This window comes from Naegleria lovaniensis, assembly GCF_003324165.1.
Source record: "Naegleria lovaniensis strain ATCC 30569 chromosome Unknown tig109, whole genome shotgun sequence".
Taxonomy (NCBI): Eukaryota; Heterolobosea; class Eutetramitea; order Acrasida; family Naegleriidae; genus Naegleria; species Naegleria lovaniensis.
Window position 1 is genome coordinate 1 of NW_025407896.1, and position 17,155 is coordinate 17,155.

The 17,155-nt window shown below is 37.2% G+C and overlaps 8 protein-coding genes across 8 annotated transcripts; 6 read left to right on the top strand and 2 right to left on the bottom strand.

Annotated features, from left to right (window-relative positions):
• Positions 1 to 2,288: 2,288 nt before the first annotated feature.
• On the top strand, positions 2,289 to 2,982 carry C9374_013730 (uncharacterized protein; the record flags this gene model as incomplete). Its single annotated transcript, XM_044689639.1, has 2 exons — positions 2,289 to 2,330; positions 2,629 to 2,982. The coding sequence occupies 2 exons, from the start codon at positions 2,289 to 2,291 to the stop codon at positions 2,980 to 2,982; spliced, it is 396 nt and encodes a 131-aa protein (XP_044541759.1).
• A 273-nt stretch (positions 2,983 to 3,255) lies between these two features.
• Positions 3,256 to 4,818, bottom strand: C9374_013731 (uncharacterized protein; the record flags this gene model as incomplete). The annotated part of the gene is made up of 1 exon (XM_044689640.1): positions 3,256 to 4,051. A coding segment is annotated over one exon (796 nt), but the record flags the coding sequence as incomplete, so codon positions are not given.
• A 543-nt stretch (positions 4,819 to 5,361) lies between these two features.
• C9374_013732 (uncharacterized protein) lies at positions 5,362 to 6,840 on the top strand (the record flags this gene model as incomplete). Its single annotated transcript, XM_044689641.1, has 1 exon — positions 5,362 to 6,840. The coding sequence occupies one exon, from the start codon at positions 5,362 to 5,364 to the stop codon at positions 6,838 to 6,840; it is 1,479 nt and encodes a 492-aa protein (XP_044541761.1).
• A 104-nt stretch (positions 6,841 to 6,944) lies between these two features.
• On the top strand, positions 6,945 to 9,206 carry C9374_013733 (uncharacterized protein; the record flags this gene model as incomplete). Its single annotated transcript, XM_044689642.1, has 1 exon — positions 6,945 to 9,206. One exon carries the CDS (start codon positions 6,945 to 6,947, stop codon positions 9,204 to 9,206), a length of 2,262 nt encoding a protein of 753 aa, XP_044541762.1.
• A 65-nt stretch (positions 9,207 to 9,271) lies between these two features.
• On the bottom strand, positions 9,272 to 12,073 carry C9374_013734 (uncharacterized protein; the record flags this gene model as incomplete). Its single annotated transcript, XM_044689643.1, has 1 exon — positions 9,272 to 12,073. The coding sequence occupies one exon, from the start codon at positions 12,071 to 12,073 to the stop codon at positions 9,272 to 9,274; it is 2,802 nt and encodes a 933-aa protein (XP_044541763.1).
• Positions 12,074 to 12,762: 689 nt separating this feature from the next.
• On the top strand, positions 12,763 to 13,500 carry C9374_013735 (uncharacterized protein; the record flags this gene model as incomplete). Its single annotated transcript, XM_044689644.1, has 2 exons — positions 12,763 to 12,950; positions 13,122 to 13,500. 2 exons carry the CDS (start codon positions 12,763 to 12,765, stop codon positions 13,498 to 13,500), a joined length of 567 nt encoding a protein of 188 aa, XP_044541764.1.
• A 276-nt stretch (positions 13,501 to 13,776) lies between these two features.
• On the top strand, positions 13,777 to 16,149 carry C9374_013736 (uncharacterized protein; the record flags this gene model as incomplete). Its single annotated transcript, XM_044689645.1, has 4 exons — positions 13,777 to 13,956; positions 14,061 to 14,508; positions 14,668 to 15,738; positions 15,890 to 16,149. 4 exons carry the CDS (start codon positions 13,777 to 13,779, stop codon positions 16,147 to 16,149), a joined length of 1,959 nt encoding a protein of 652 aa, XP_044541765.1.
• Positions 16,150 to 16,364: 215 nt separating this feature from the next.
• C9374_013737 (uncharacterized protein) lies at positions 16,365 to 17,054 on the top strand (the record flags this gene model as incomplete). The annotated part of the gene is made up of 1 exon (XM_044689646.1): positions 16,365 to 17,054. The coding sequence occupies one exon, from the start codon at positions 16,365 to 16,367 to the stop codon at positions 17,052 to 17,054; it is 690 nt and encodes a 229-aa protein (XP_044541766.1).
• Between the last annotated feature and the right edge of the window lie 101 nt (positions 17,055 to 17,155).

Here is a 17,155-nt window from a genome sequence, read left to right on the forward strand (position 1 = left end):
TGAACAACAGCAAGCCTTCCGAACCAATGATGCCCTTTTGAGAAATTCAATACGAACCATTGATGTCATTTCCTAGGACTCATCAGACTCTTCATCAGAAGAAGTATCACTATATTCATCACCCACCCGCTCGTAATCGTGATCCGTTCCATACTTCTGCCCCTCACGGCTCGTTATTGAGTAGTCCCTTAGGGTTATTTTCAAGTTTTATTGGTTGTTGTTGTTGCTGCCATTTATTAGTCCCTTATTATCATGTTTCATCCAAATATTGTTGTTCTCACGAGTTGCAAATGTTCTGCGAGGGCCCTTTCAAACCTGCAGCCGCAGCAAACAGCCGAAAAGGACGGCTGCCAGCTCCTGCTGACTTCCCAAACTTTGTGGAAATCCAGAATCCTCCAGAATCCGGATGTTTGTGGATTTTGGTGGTTGTTTTTGGCTTTAAAACGAGAAAAATTTTTAAAAATAAAAATGCAAAACAACAACAACAATTCCGGACAAGCCTTGGCATGTTATCCTTGAACGAAATGAATTCAAATGTGGAGCTAGACAACCAATCCACATCAACTTACACCCACGAAACGAATTCTGATCTTCATCTTCTCTATGACTATCTTACCGATATAAAATTCACACCATCAGACATCAATTCAGTAATTCGTATTTTTGAAGAAAATGCTATCAGAAGCATTGCTTGTTCTAAAGTCTTTTATTTGATGATGAAGAGATCATGTCATTTGCACTTCCAAAATCCATCATCAAAGCAGTGATTTCTTTCCGAATGCAACCCGAAAATGATAATCCAAACCAAAGATTTCACGTAAAAACAAGATTATGACTGAAGATGATGTCAAACAAATGTTCATAACAAAAGAGCTTTGTGGAATCGCTCGCATCTTCCTCAAAGAAAAAGAAACAAATCATAACAATACTGACATCGAAGATGATGATGAGTCAATTTATAGTTCGACTTCAAGGTAGATAAATTGTCATTATCCATTATTGTTGTTATTAATGATCGGTTTGTGTTTGACAATGTATAGAGTTCAATCATCACCCAACAACAGAGTATTTTTGCCTTTTCAACTGCAAGAATATATGATCGAGAATTTTTATGGAGTGGCTTGACAACATTGTGGCTCCAACACCAATCTGAACGCTGAAAATTTCTTGAATGCTCTCAATAATTTTTTAAGTGCCTTAATTGTTGGCTTACAATTCAACAAAGAGAAAGATCAATCCACAAGATTACCATATGAGTATTATTGTTGCTTCCCATCACCAGAACATATTAATTATATTGTTATTGGTGAATTTGAAAGAGCATGTCGCACTTTTGCCATGCTTTCAGATACTGAATATGAATCCAACCATTCATACTCTATTGTTTAATTTGAATATACCTGGTATTGAAGTTTTACTTACAAAAGAATTCAAATTGAAACAATATTCGAATAATGACATTGTGGAATTTGATAAATTGGAGCAGCAATTGAACTGAACACATCAACCACACAACTTGCTACAAAATTTCAAAAACAAACAATCCAACGCACATATCACCATTGGAGGAATTACCTATCACAAACAACAAATTGAAAAACCAGAAGCAAATGACTCTCAATTCCGAATATTTAAGCATTGGTGATTATGTTCTCCAATTAGATGAAAAATATCATGTCTACATCTGCCAAATTAAGCAAATCAAACAGTGGACAAAAAGGAATAAGAAGAACAAAAACCTTTGCCTGGATGGACGTTTCTAAAGATTTTACGCAATATTTTAAGAACCGTCATTGTGGAGAACGGTTTTTTAGTCAGCAAAATAAACTGATCACCTGATCAAAATCCTACCTCAGCCGCAAAAATCCTGTTTCAACCGGATGCCAAAGGATTCTATTGATTGCATCTGAAAATAATTTCGGCAGCGAGGACTATCCTGGCTGAATGGCTGTTTGCTGTGGCTGAAGGTTTGAAAGGGCCCTCTGTTCTGCATGTACTGTTTGTATTTTGCCAAAAATCGTTATGCAATTCCGGGCGGATCTGCCTAAAGCTTTACAAGGCATACACCCTCTCGGTTGGAATTGAGGCAAGAGTTGTTGTGCAATAAAGTACATAAACAAAAGCACTCAAATGATGCATCAAGAAACGTTGACCCTCGCCAACTCGCCAACAAACTCGCTGGAGTATTTTGGCTCGCGTTAAACCACTGTGTGTCACTCTTAATTTCGTAAAGACATGGCAATTCATCAATGAAATTTTCCAAACATGACCATCAAACATTAAAAAAAATGAGTTCATACGACGAGGATTATGACGATGAAGATTTAGATGTAAGTGGTGGTGGTTGTTGTTTTTTTAATTAATTCATGACGAATATCATGATCATTGAATCCATGTTGGATCTTGGTCCGTTTGAACCCGAACCAATTTTTGCTTGAATTCATGATTCATTGATCATGTAATACAACAATGATTTTATGATGTACACGCATAATCCTGTCTTCCATTTCCCGAACCGATCATCATCAAAATTTTACTTTTAATTTTTCGTATACAATTATACAATCATCATCATTTTCAATAATTTTCAATTTGATGCAATTTTCCTTTTCGCACTCTCATATACAGGTGCCAACAACAGAAACACAAAAGCCAAAAGGAATTGGTTCACTTTCTATTGGATTATCTCTTGCCCAATCCGGTAAGAACCAGAAGGACAAGACTGAACAAGAGCTTCTGGGCGAAGAAGTAACCGTTCTCTTCAAGCTTGAATCACGAGGTGGTGAAGTTAAAAAGCATTCTGTGAATATGGGTCGTCCCATTGAATATCTCAAGCTTTTGTTGGAAAGAGAGCACGGAATTAACTTTGATAGTCAAAAAATGTTTTTGAATTCAAAGGAATTGGCCAACTTTTTAAGTTTGCAAGATATTCCGGAAATTGATCCAAAGAAGGAGAATGTAATTGTTGTAAAGGAGGCATAAATGAATGACCTATTCATGTACAATTCACACAAATGTAAGTTGTATTGGCAGAGGTGACATTTTTTCACTAATTATTCCAAATAATTGAATGATTGAATGGATCATTAGATTTTGTTTACAAAAAGCATAGTTTTCACAATCTTGTGTTGTTATGCATACATCTTGATTATTACATGATCAGTCAATTGCAAGGAACGAACGAATCGAACGAGAAATTCACAATATTTTCAACACATTGTAGACTCACAATTTTATTACACAGATCAAAATGAATTATCTTTGAGGAGGAGTCGCTTGTTGCTGTTGTTGAGGTCTTTGTGGAATTGGCATGGTCATTCCATAATTCATCAATGATTCCATGTAAGGATCTCCTAAAGAAGTTTGACCAGGCCTTGATCCATATGCCATTTGCTGACCAGGAAATTGTCCATTGTAAACCATTGGTTGCTGCTGGTTTGGTGCTGATACACCAGCTATTGACACCCATGGTTGAGCTCCACCATACATGGATGGGTTGTAAGAGTAAGGTTGACCGCCAGCTTGTTGAGGATAGTATGCTTGTTGCTGAGCTGGATAAGCGGATTGTTGAGGATAGTAGGCTTGTTGTTGAGATGGAGGATACATTTGCTGTGGACCACCATATCCTGGATATACTTGTTGGCTTGGATAACCTTGTTGAGCAGCTGGATACATTGGTTGTTGTTGTTGACCATAGGTTGGTGGATACATGGGTGATGAAGGATATCCTTGTTGTGGAGGAGGCATTTGTTGCATACCACCTTGTTGTTGAGGAGGAGGCATTGATTGCATTCCTCCTTGCTGTTGCTGTTGTTGTTGACCTTGTTGGACTTGACCATAATTACCACTAATTTGAGTCATGAGCGATTGTAAGCTTGAAGCAACTTGTTGGAAGGTATTCCAATCGACTGATTTAGCAGCACTGACCAAGTTTGCAACAGCAGGTTTGATTTGACTTGTAATTAATTGAGAGTCCTGAGCGTTGGTCGTATTCAAGTCATTATTCACAATGAGATCTAAATTGGATTGAATATTATTGGCAGAATCTGTAATGAGTGAACATGGTGAAATCATGGATTGAGTGAGAGTTGGTTGTGACTGAGTCGCTTGAGCATTGGGCTGACCTTGACCTCCAGCAGGCATTCCTTGCAGCGGCATTTGTGGCGAATACATTCCTTGTTGTTGAGGAGGAGGTGCATACATTTGTTGTGGCATTTGCTGTTGAGGTGGAGGTGCATACATTTGTTGTGGAGGAGGAGCCATTTGTCGCAAACCTCGTGTCATTCGAATAGTTTGACCAACAGGATTGTCTTGAGGTAATGGTGTTGGTGGGGCTTGACCTGGAGGAGCTGGTTGGTTGGGATCTGAGATTTGCATCACCTGAGGAGGCATTTGACCTTGAGGATATCCCTGTTGTTGAGATGGAGGATACATTTGTTGCTGCATTCCTTGTTGTTGAGGAGGAGGTGCATACATTTGTTGTGGCATTTGCTGTTGTTGTTGTGGAGGAGCCATTTGTGCTTGTTGCTGCTGCTGTTGACTATTGATGTAACAATACTGCCCAATTTTTTGGATTAATGCCAACTGAGAATTAATGTTATTAATGTAGATGGCCAATTTGCTAGTACTGGACGGACTGGATGACGGTTGCTGAGGTTGGTTGACTTGTTGGGGCGGCGCTTGAGACGGTTGTGTGGATGATTGCTGCTGACTTTGCTCCTGAGTTTGAGCACTCACAAAAGGAGCCGAAGATACTGCCAAGAGCAAGCATGTGGCTGCACAGAATAACAATACGGCAACAAAAAAGGAGCGATTCATGGTGACAAGAATGGGTATGAAATTTGTTTTGTTTGTAAGAAAATTATCATCAAAGATTTCTCAGATTATTGCTGTTGTACTAGAATTTGTTATGATGGATTTATTTGGAAGGTAGATTTTGTTAGTGAAACGAAGATTATGTCAAGATGTCTTTTTAAGGATTTGGATTTGTTCAGTGAATATCCACAAGAGTAGAAACTCGCCAAATCGATTTCCTTATTTGAGTGTGATGAGAATATGTGATTTTATAATAAGGAACAGGTGCTTTTACTTTATTCAGAATGACATAATTGGATGTTCGTATTCAAGTTGTTGCTGGCTGTAATCTTCACCAACCCTATTCAGTTAGTCAACAAGTTGCAAGATTTCGACTGATTATGAATTCACAATTCTAAATCCAGGGAACGTTAACGAATGAGTGGAAAAATTACGGTCATTTGCAGGTTTTGTAAAACAACAATTATGTGTTTGGGAATCAAATGCTTGTGAAAAAAAACATTTCATAGTACTGAACTAGGAACTGGAGTTCACTGTCCCAAAAAAATGGCAACACCTCCTCCACCGCCTCCCACTCTCTCAACCTCTTCGGAATCCACTCAACGCAACAAGAAAAAATTAAATTTATGTATTCAATCCAGTGATGATCATGATGATGCTAATACTGTTCATTCCGATCAAAACGTCCAATCCAAAAAACGAGTTCAATTCATCTCTCATTTTCATCATGATTTATTATTTGTAAAGAGCGGAATGGTGTTTTTAGATTCAAACAATGTATTGACTCACTCACCGTGCGTGATGTCTTTTGGTGGAATTTATAACTTTAATGTGATTGGCAATGAAATGTTTTATTTGGATTTAGAACCGAAAGAAACTTTGATTGGCAATGAACAAAATTGTGATGAAATTGAACAGAATGATGAAAAGCATCGAAGGAAAGACAAATATCATGCATTATTTCAATGGAAGAAATTAGAAATTGAAAAGAACGAAAGAAATTTGAGACATTGGCCTTTACCTGACATTCATTACGCGATGGAATATGTTCCTTCCCGACAATGGATTGTTTTGGCAAAAAATAATTATTTATTTGTTCTTTGTTTGAAATCATTGAAGTTTCATGCCATCGAATTGAGAAATGTGTATGCAGATGATTTTGATTTGTTTCTATGGAAGGATCAATATTTGTTTTTCACACAAAATCAATCGTATTTTCAATATCACTTGATGAAAATAGAATTGAAAGAAATTGAGAAGGAAATGGAATATTGTGATCTACATGAACGGGTAGGGCGTTTAAAATCCATGAATAATTATTCCTTTCATTGCCTTTATACCTCTAAAAAATCAGTGGTTTTAGCCAGTATTCAAAAGAAAGCCAAGTTACTCTTCACAGACGATGAAAATTCCAAAACTTCAAATGACTTTAATTTATGGGTATTTGGAGGAAAAAAAGACGTATCCAATGAATATCGGTCCATTCGAGTGTTGAACATGACAACAACGTCCACCACAAATTTCATGACGAGAGTGCATGAATTTCCAGTGCATGATGTTGACAATCATTACAGAACCAATTCATACATGGCATTAATTCCAAACAAGAATTTAGAAAATAATTGTGACCAGCAGCAACGAGTGTCAATGTTGCTGAGCCATGTCGAATCGATGAATGGAGTAGATCGAATTTTCTTTCATATTGCCCATGTCGACCGAACAAGCTCTACAAATTCCACAAATTCGAGCAAGCACAAGAATTTCGAACTTGAGCGATTAGTATTTAACAACATTCCAGTACCACCTTCCATTCAAAAATGTGTATTTCGACCCTTCCTTCATTGTTATTATGACAAGTATGGTCATCGAAAAGGAATTTACATTGTGAATAGTCATGTCATGTATTTTATTCATTTGGATTATGAGTCAGTGAGTTTTTGTTTTCAATGGAAGATTTTGTTGAACAATGAAACACATGCTTTGAGTGATATTGAAATAATCACCCAATCCATTGTGTATTTATGAAAATAATTATTATTTTGAACTTTTTTGAAGAATGATTTCCGGTGGAACATTGAAACTCCGTTTTCCGTTTCGGAGAAGTAAAAAAAAATTATCGTAATCAGAAAATGTCATCATCATCATCGTTATCGACAACGTCAGCTGAACCAATCGAAAACTCTGAAGAACGAGTGGACAACCATGTTGATAGGATCCTTCCACCTGAAAATTCATTCCATGAAAATAATATCGGAACGCAAATGACAATTGACAGCAGCATGCCAACCACACTCTGTGAAATCATACCATCCAATATCACTCCCATCATCACCGATTCATCATTACCAGAAAATAATCATTCATCGCATCCTCCGCAAGTTCAAGAATCTCAACACAAAATTATTATTCGAGGATTTTCGAATAATGATGAACATGACACTTTCACAAAAGAAAATCATTCCAAAACTGCTCCATTGGAAAATGACGATCATTTTCATCATGATGAAATGATTCATGAAAAAAATCACTTCTCTTCTCCGAACCGTCAACAAGTTTCCAAATTTGAAAAATTTTCAAAATTAATTTCCATTTTGAATTTTTTACTATTCGGAAATCGATGGATTTCCTTCTTGATCGGAGCTCTATTGACCTTTTTGAGTGGTACTCATTATGCCTATTCCTCTATTTCTCCAACAATTAAGAATGATTTAAATTTTTCACAAACTCAAGTCAATCTTATTGGAACAGCCGCCAACGTAGGAACTTATTTCGCACTTCCAGTTTCCATGCTCAACGATTTTATCGGTTCACGAGTGACATGTGTCATTTCTGGACTGTTACTCTTCTCTGGTTATTTCACATTTTATCTTGTTTATATTAAGGCCATTCCCTTAAATGGTTCTGATGCTTATATTTTCATCGCTTGCTTTATGGCAGTCATGGGACAAGGAAGTGCCGGCGCCTATGCCGCTGCCATTACCACAAATATTAAAAATTTTGAAGAAAAACACCGAGGAAAAATTATTGGATTTATGGGAAGTTGTGTCGCTTTGAGTAGTGCAGTATTTAGTTTGATTTATAGTGTGGGATTTGAGAGAAAGTTAGGAGAGTATTTGTTATTTGTGGGAGTGTTTGGAGGAGGTGTGACCACTGTGTTAGGAACATTGTTTATGAACCAAATTGGGATTAAAAAGAATGAAGAAAATTCCAAGAATGGAAATGTGCAAGATCACAATGCATGGATGTTGATCGATGAAGAGGAGGACGTACAAAGTTTTGTGCATGATGAGGATTTGGAGGATGGTGATGTGGAACAGATTAATGATTTTTTAATGATGGGAAATGACAAGATGACAGAAAAAAATGATAAAAAAGAAGAAATATCGCAAGAAGAGAAGATGAAGGAAGAAAGTGAACAAATAACTCCAACTCAACCACAAGAATTGATAATGAATGTAACTTCACAACCCATGCTTTCACAAAGTGATCTAATGACAAGTGACATTTTGGAAGAGCAAGACCAATTAGAGGAACGAGAAGAGGAAATTCAAGTAGAAATCGAACAAGTCAAATCTATTGAAGATGAAATGCTGAAAAGCACTGAACATCACGAACATCCTCTCCTTTTACCTAAAATGGAAAAGAAACTAGAATCTAAATTCGACAAGATTTACAGCATTGCCCAAAAACCCATTCCCAACGCCAATCCCATCCAAATGCTCTTCTCTCTCGATTTCTACCTGACCTTCTTCGTTTACTTTGCTTGTATGGGCAGTGGACTTGTCATTGTCAATAATTTAGGATCCATTGTCATTTCGTATGGAGGTTACGATGGTCAACAACACGTCATGGTCATTATTTTTGCATGTTCCAATGCATTGGGAAGATTACTTTTTGGCCTTACGAGTGATTCATTTAGTCGCTATGTGACCCGAACGACTTTTTTGACAGGAGCTTCAATTCTCATGTTAATTTGTCAATTAGTGGTATTGGTCTCTCCACTATGGATGTTTTATTTGATTTTAATTTTGTTGGGAAATTCATTTGGAGGAGTGGCAGTCATGATTCCATCGTTCCTGTCTGAACGATTTGGACCAAAATATTTTGCAGTGAATTCTTCGATTTGTAGTTTGGCAAGTTCATTGGGAAGTTTCTTGTTGGCAACTCTTGTGGCTGGAGAGGTGTACGAGAGCAATATTGCAAGTGACAACTTGTCAAAAATTTGTTATGGAAATTCATGTTTCCAAGCAACGTTTTATTTGACCACATTGTTGTGCTCCATTTCATGTGTAGCGTGCATTGTGTTAATGTACAGAACGAGAGGTCTCTATCAAATATTGTATTATCGAAAAGTTCTCAATTTGAATCATGATCCAGTCATGACCAAATAACGAAAATTTCTATTGAAGAGAATTTCATTTACAGAAGAGAACATGTGAAGAATAAGGTACCGAAATTACATGATGAGACACTCTCCATCTACATTCATACTGGAAGATGAACCAAATCCTGAATATTTTTGCAAGTCAGAATGTTGATGATCTGTGATCACACTTCTACAATGAGTCGTCAACTTGTCTTCATGAGGATCCTCTAAAATATCCTTCGAACGAATGGGCATGGAAAATAGAAACGATTGACGAGTTTTCTTGTCCAATGAAATATTTCGATCGAGAGCACTCCAAAATGTTAATTCCTTATTATTGAGACATTTGAGAGAGCCCATCCAGTCTGCAGTCGTTGTGATAATTCCAAAATGGAAAGAATACATGATATGAACCAGTTGTTGAGTGGTAAACACATAATCTACAGTCAGTCTTCCAATGGGTTGTTCCGATGTGAAAATATTTTCGTACCCGTGTACCATTTCCATAAATTCACATTTTCGTTTTAGATAATGAAGACACACATTGGCACATAATTGTAAATCAGGAGCTGCTGTAATGTCGTGGGTGGTTGAGGGAGATTTCAGACGAGTAGATGGATGTGGCATGGTCGATACGTAAGGTGATGCAAAGACATGATGTCTTGGTGATGCTGATGTTGGTAATGATTTGTTGTTGTGTTCGAAAATACTTTTCAGTGCATTTGTTTGGCGAATACTTGAATCATTGGTGCACATCTTATCAAGTTGAATGGGAGTTGTTAATTTTGTGCTAATTTCGAACCACATTTTGTGAATTTGTTTAGCCCAACTTTCATGTAAAGATGAAAAATTCACAAAATTCATAATCAATACATTGTCCATATTGAGAAATTCCAGTTTTTGCAAACGTGAAATATTGAGAGAGGATAAATCACACGGAGTTGAGTTTTCCTGCTCAGAATATAGATCGAAATGTCGACAGCCATTAAAATCAATGCTCACTAAATTTTCCAAACTTTCTAAAATGTGTAAATTCTCAACTATTTTCAATAAAGTACAAGCAAAGCTCAGTACTGTCAAGTAATGTAAATTTTCAATAGACTTGCAATCAACATTGGAGAGTGATGAGCATTCTTCAAATCGAATTACTTGGAGCTTGCAAAAATGTGTGAGCCTTGGAAATTGAGCGATGGAACACTTTTTGGCAGTAATGACTTTCAAATTAGTTCCAAAAAACGAAAATAGCGTGTTCGAAATGGAAATGGTACAATCTCCTAATTGTACTTCCTCCAATGATGGAAATATCACACTGTCATTTCTACTCGTCGTGTGGATGTCACACAATTCCATTTTGTCAATTCGCAATTTTCTCAAATTCATCATTGGCATCCAATGTGCGATAGACAAGGTGGTCAAAAGTTTCGAGTTGTCAAGTCCTTTCACGTGTAACTCATTCAAATATTTAAAAGCATGCATTGGAAAAGGTACATTTCTTTTCACCCACTGCGTCGTGGAAGAAATGGAACAGTCACTGAAACTTAAATGAAGGCGCTTACATTTCGATATTGGTGAGACAAGCAATTCAGAGCCCTTAATAAAAGGTGAGACTTCAATCAATTCTAATTCTAGGTCGTCCAAGAATGAGCTTGACATGAGCCAGCTTAAACAATCCCATCTCGCAATGTCAATAAGATAGAATTTGAGTCTGTTCACAGAACGGAGTCTCTCAAGTTCTCTCATTAGCTTTTTCAAAAGCTTGTTCAAAATTTCCAAACTGGTACACGATTCTAACAATTTAGCCATGTTCACAGATAACACCAATTCTTTGAGCTTGTGATTGATGTGCCAATCACTATTCTTGATCATGTAAATGAAAAGTTGTACTTCTCCAATATCAGTGAAGGGAACACTACATTTAAACGACTCCAACATACTCATCTTCTTTGTGGAGGCGGTTCCCTCTCGACCAGCAGCGTGAGGTGTTTTTATACACAACAAGTACTTGCAATAGTTAAGAATTTCCATCATGGAAATGTGTGAACTCAAGTTTCCAATATTCAAATCGAGATGCTTTAACGCAATGGAATCATTCTTCCTACATGACTGTTTTAAAATGGAAAGTACAGTTTTTGTAAATGGAATATTGAGTGGAGCATTAATGACAAGTCCCTCTAAGCTATTAAGTAAATCAATACCGTTCGCATGGTTGGTGAGTAGCTTTGCAAGTAATCGATACGTGGTTGAATTTGAATCCAAATTATAACTGGCCGATGCTAGATTATGAGATTCCAACTCCAAAACTTTGACACATGTCTTGTTGGATCGTAAAAACATGCAAAGCATTTCTGTCAACACTCGATCGAGTGAATGATCTTTGTTATTATCATCTCCAATCACGTCACATCTGACATGTAAATAATTAACTCTCGAATCATAGTGTGCGATATTGCTAGAAATTAAGCGCTTTTTACAAAATAGCTGAGCAGGCTTTCCAGTCAAGTGCCACCCATTTCTCCAAACAGTGTATGGACTTTTAAATTGCATTTCCAAGCAATTGTTAATATAACTCAACTCAGATTCATAATTATTTCTAAATTTCAATGTTCTATTTGAAGATACTCCTCCTAAAATATCATCCATTCGTTTCTTCTCCATTTTACAGTAATTATTGAAACAACCCTTGATTCCATAACTACCACCAAAATGAATACATTTGTAGAATTTCTTGCAAGTCATTGCAACCATATGAATCAAAAACCACCGATCCAGATACGAGAATATCACGATCAATAAATCATTATGGTCGTTTTGGCCTCCGTATTCAAATAATTTTCGGAGTGTTGATGATGAGGTGTATGGGGTTGGTTGTTGTTGGTGTTGTCCGCCAATCATCGTCATTAATTGAGGATATTCCAGTTGTAGTGAGTAAAGGCTATTACCCCTGGAGCTCCTAGAGGATGTTGATGAATGTTTCATGTTTTGTACTCGGATATTGAATGATGAGGATTGAATCATCAATAATTTCTTTTTAAACAAGAAAACTTGTTAGCCATGGATCATACGTCATTCTGATGTGTTCAATGTGAAGCCGTAAGCCAAGATTATGCTTGAAATCCCTCGACCGATGAATATCAAACCGATCCTCATTCTGCTGCTGCGTGGCTGTTACGTGTCTCATGACGTCATTTTTCTTCTTTTGAAACAATACACATTACAACAAGGCAAGAAAGACAGTGATTAACACAGTTCGAGTGAAATAGAGAAATGTACAACTGAAATATCTTGTTGTTATAAATGTTCTCGAGATTGTTTCTGTTGGTTTTTCGTGCTGAATGGACTTTTGGGTTTATAAAGTAAAAAAATGATGAATTCTCATGTAATGATTTCTTTGGTGGAACAACAACAACGATATCGGAAGATGAGCGTCAATCATTGCTGTTCAATAAATTTTTGTTGCAGAAACAATAACAACAACAACGATATCGGAAGATGGCTTGCAAATCGAGAAAAACAATACTTTGATTTCATTCCGATTGAGTGGATGAATGATCGTGAATTTATTCTCAATCATATTAAAAAATATGGCATCTAGGCAATTACAGGAAAATAAGGAGGTTGTTTTAGAGGTCGTGAAATTGAATGGCGAGCAGTTGTGCTATGCCTCTCAATCTCTCAAAAACGATTATGAAGTGGTATTGGAAGCTGTCAAACAAAATGGTCTTGCTTTAAATTATGCTTCCTATGAGCTTGCTGAAAATAAGGAAATTGTGTAGGAAGTAGTGAAACAAACGCAACATGCACTATTTTACGTTGAGCCGAAAGTGAGCAGAGATAACGATGTGTTTTTAATGTCTATATGCCCAAACCTGATGCACAAGTATTCTTATAAAAATTGGAACAATAATGAACAGTTATTATTTCAAGAATTGAATAATGACAGAGATTTCATATTGGAGGCAGTTGCACGAAATTGCAAAGCTTTTAAATTTGCATCTGGTGAATTGAAAACTGATCGACAATTTGTGTTACAAGTGGCCAACCAACATGTTGGATCACTCGAATTTGCTTGTGATGAATTACGCAATGACAAGGAATTTATGCTCACTCTGATTGAACAATGTGGTGGTGTAGTACTTGAATATGCATCCCATCAGTTGCAACGTGACAAGGAAGTGGTCATGAAGGCAGTGAAGAGTTATGGTTGTGCGTTGCAACATGTCTCCACAACGGACCTTGCATACGACAAAGAAATTGTATTGGAGGCGGTCAAACAACATGGATCTGCATTGAGATATGCGTCTGAAGAGATGAAACGATAAAGAAGTGGTGTTGGCAGCAATTCATCAAACTGCCTTCGCGATCTTGCAACATGATAAAAACATCATCCTTACGGCAATTCAGAAAAGCAGCCGAGTAATAGAAATAATCCCTGAGGCATTAACTCATGATAAGGAAATTATATTGCAAGCATTGGATCAATATGGCCTTGCACTTAAAAATTCGCTCCACAAGAATGGAAGGAAGACAAAGAAATTATTCTGAAAGCGGTCAAACGACACGGCACGGCATTGCGATATGTGTCCAAACCATTCATCATGCAGAATAAGGAAATTGTCTTGGAAGCAAGTATGCAAGATGCCTCTGATGTCCAGTATATTCCAGAAGAGCTGATTAACGACAAGGAGTTTATGATGCAACTGGTTTCACGAAATGGCCATGTGTTGAAACATTTACCGTCGCAACTGCAAGCTGATACAGATTTGATTGTACGCGCTGTAATTCACAGTGGTTACGCCACCATTTATTGTGAAGAGTTGTTACAAGTACGAATGCAACATTATTATTTTGGAGCTTATCTTGGTAAACCTGAAACCTCTAGAAAAGTGTGTTTTCATGTGACCATGTGACTAAGAACATGACCACTACTTTCCATGCTTGTACCTCTTCAGTATCGTCCAAGCTTCCAATAAGCGTGTTCGCCCTTGAAAAGAGCAATGGAAAGCATGTTACAGAGTGTTTTGGATCGAAGTTGGAAAGGGCTAACAAAAAAAATAACCAACACAATAACCCGAGTTTAACCACACTTACGGAATTTTATCAGATCATCATTCCGATCGTTACATCATCTTTTGAACGCTTTCATAGTAGTATTATTATTATCATCATAGTTCCAAGTGGATTGTTGAATATGAGTTCATCTGATTCGTTTATTGAATTTTATGAATGTTTGATTTGTTCCGAAATTGTACAAAATAATCGAGAATGTAAAAATTGTCATAAATTATTTTGTTTGGATTGCATTATGAAGTGGTTAAAAGTTCATGAGAGTATGTAGTGTTGTTCATTTAACAACAATGTTCATGATGATTGCGAAATTTGAAATATTTTGAACCTCCGATGACACTTGGCATTTCAAAACATCATCTATAATTAATTCATCATCACCACAACAACTCCAATTTTTATCATTATTTGCAAATATTCAGATTGTCCTCATTGCAATCATTCTCCAGTTGCTTGCAAGAGCGCAGAGGACAACAGTGCCTTCATTCACAACCATCATTCCGAAATGATTGCAAACTCCATTACTGTACCCTGTCCCAATGCAGATTGTGGGTGCGACATTAAAAAGATTGCTCGAGGAGATTTGGCATTACATTTGGAAAAGTTCTGTACGGGTCGAACAGTGCCATGTAAGCATGCCAAATATGGATGTGAATGGAGTGGTCAATATTTGAAATTGGAAGAGCATTTGAGAGAAGAGTGTCCATTTTCAAAAGAAATTATTTTAAAAGCGTTGGAAAAATTGGAAACAAACATTTCTGAATTGACTCGTGAGAATGAACAATTACGTTCTGAAAAAGCAAGTAGTGAAGAAAAGATTAAGGCGCTGGAAGAGAAAGGACTTTTGAATAACAGTGGTATACCAATGAATCAATCCACCACAGTCATGGTCAATGGTGTCACAACTTTGGGAAATGACATTACACGAACTGCAACGGCTCCCATGCAGATTCCAGATTCTTCTCTTCCACCATGGGCTCAACCCAATTTTTACTCTTCCTTTAATCCTTCCTATAGTGGAACGACCTCGTTTTATAATAGTGCTGGAGTGTCGTCCTCTGTTTATCCTCCTCCACCTTCAGGTGTTCCAATGACGAGTAGTAGTAGCATGTATTCCTCCATGATGTCTTCATCCATGAGTTATAACCCACCACTCATGACTTCTTCGTCATTTATGAATGGTAGTACCATGTCCACCATGCCCATTCACACGGTAGAGTGTGGTATTTGTAAAAAGACCAACTTTTCTGGAGTCTTGTATCAGTGCACTTCATGTATTAATTTTTCCATTTGTTCGGCTTGTTACAGTACCTTACAAATAACTCAAACTCATGATAGAATGCATACTTTTTTACCCCTTAGAAAAGTTCGAGGTAAGATAAGTGGAGTGACATGGCTTCGACTTGCCACCTGTGGAAGTTCTGTTTCATTACCTCTAGCTGATAATGATAATCAAGATTTGGAGTTTTATGTGAATGAGCGGACAGGAGCAAGTAAGTAATTGATTGTTCGTATTCAATGAATGGGTTGATATGTGTTCCTCATGAATTATTTTTGCATTCAATTTGTTATATTTAACAATGCAAAATGGTGTGAAATCCATACGGTGTGGGTTATTATGTTTGAAATATATTCACAACACAGTCACACCATTCATGCCAATTGGAGTACCCAATGCGAAAAGCATTTCTGGATCATGGACCTCTGTATCACTTCATTTAGCCATCTATTGGCCCAACACAACAAGAGCCATCGTGATGGAAGGAAATGTTGGAACCTTGCCAACAATGAGTTGCACTTTACAAGGCTCAACGCTCAAATTTACTGTAAAAGCTTCAGGAATGGGTGGCAGAGGAGTTGCCGGTGATGGAGGATACTTGACATTGACATTGTCAGTGAGCTAGAGAAAGTAATAGGAGATCCTGCGAGATTTTTTATGAACTTTACTGCAACTGATCAAGCAAAATATATAAATGTTTCTATTTGTGTTATGTACTATGATTATTTGTTTAAATAATTATTATCAACATGATCCAAAATAATTTTCGTTTCCCAAATTTCCAAATTAAAACCAAATTCAAAGATTTAATTTTTTAAAAAAAATCTGAAAAAAAATATCATGGATTCAACCGACTCGTTGCTCCCACAAGCTCTCGAGCGTATCAGAGAGCCTGGTGATGCTGCCATGCCCACTCTCCTTCAAATCATTGGCGGAATTGTAGGAACAGTATTATTCTTCGTTTTCGTTCTTCCTCTTTTCGGTGGTACCGTTGAATTTGATGGCGACCAATGGGGTCTCATCTTTGCTTCTATTGATCCCTATTTATGGGCAGCCATTGGTACCGGATGTGTGATTGGACTCTCAGTGATGGGTGCTGGTTGGGGTATTATGGTTTCCGGTTCAAGTATTATGGGTGGATGTGTTCGTGCTCCAAGAATTAAAACCAAAAACCTCATCAGCGTTATTTTCTGTGAGGCCGTTGCTATTTACGGAATTATTATGGCCATTGTTATTAGTACTCAAACCAGTTGGTTCCAAGATGCAAAGGATCCAACCAAGGCTACTCCATACATGTTGGTCGTGAGTGGATGTTATACATTGTTTGCCGCTGGTATCACTGTTGGTTTGGGTAATTTGGCTTGTGGAGCATGTGTTGGTATTGTCGGTAGTAGTTGTGCCATTGCAGATGCTGCTGAACCATCACTCTTTGTCAAGATTTTGGTTGTTGAAATTTTCGCAAGTGCTCTCGGTATCTTTGCCATCATTGTGGGTATTGTGGTTGCTTCTAGTGCCAAGTTGAAACCATAGTTTTGTGGCATGATGATTATTTCAGAATAGACAAAGCTACTCTTAAGTGGCAATTATTTAACGAAAATAATTTACATTAAGTCAATCAATGACAATTTCTC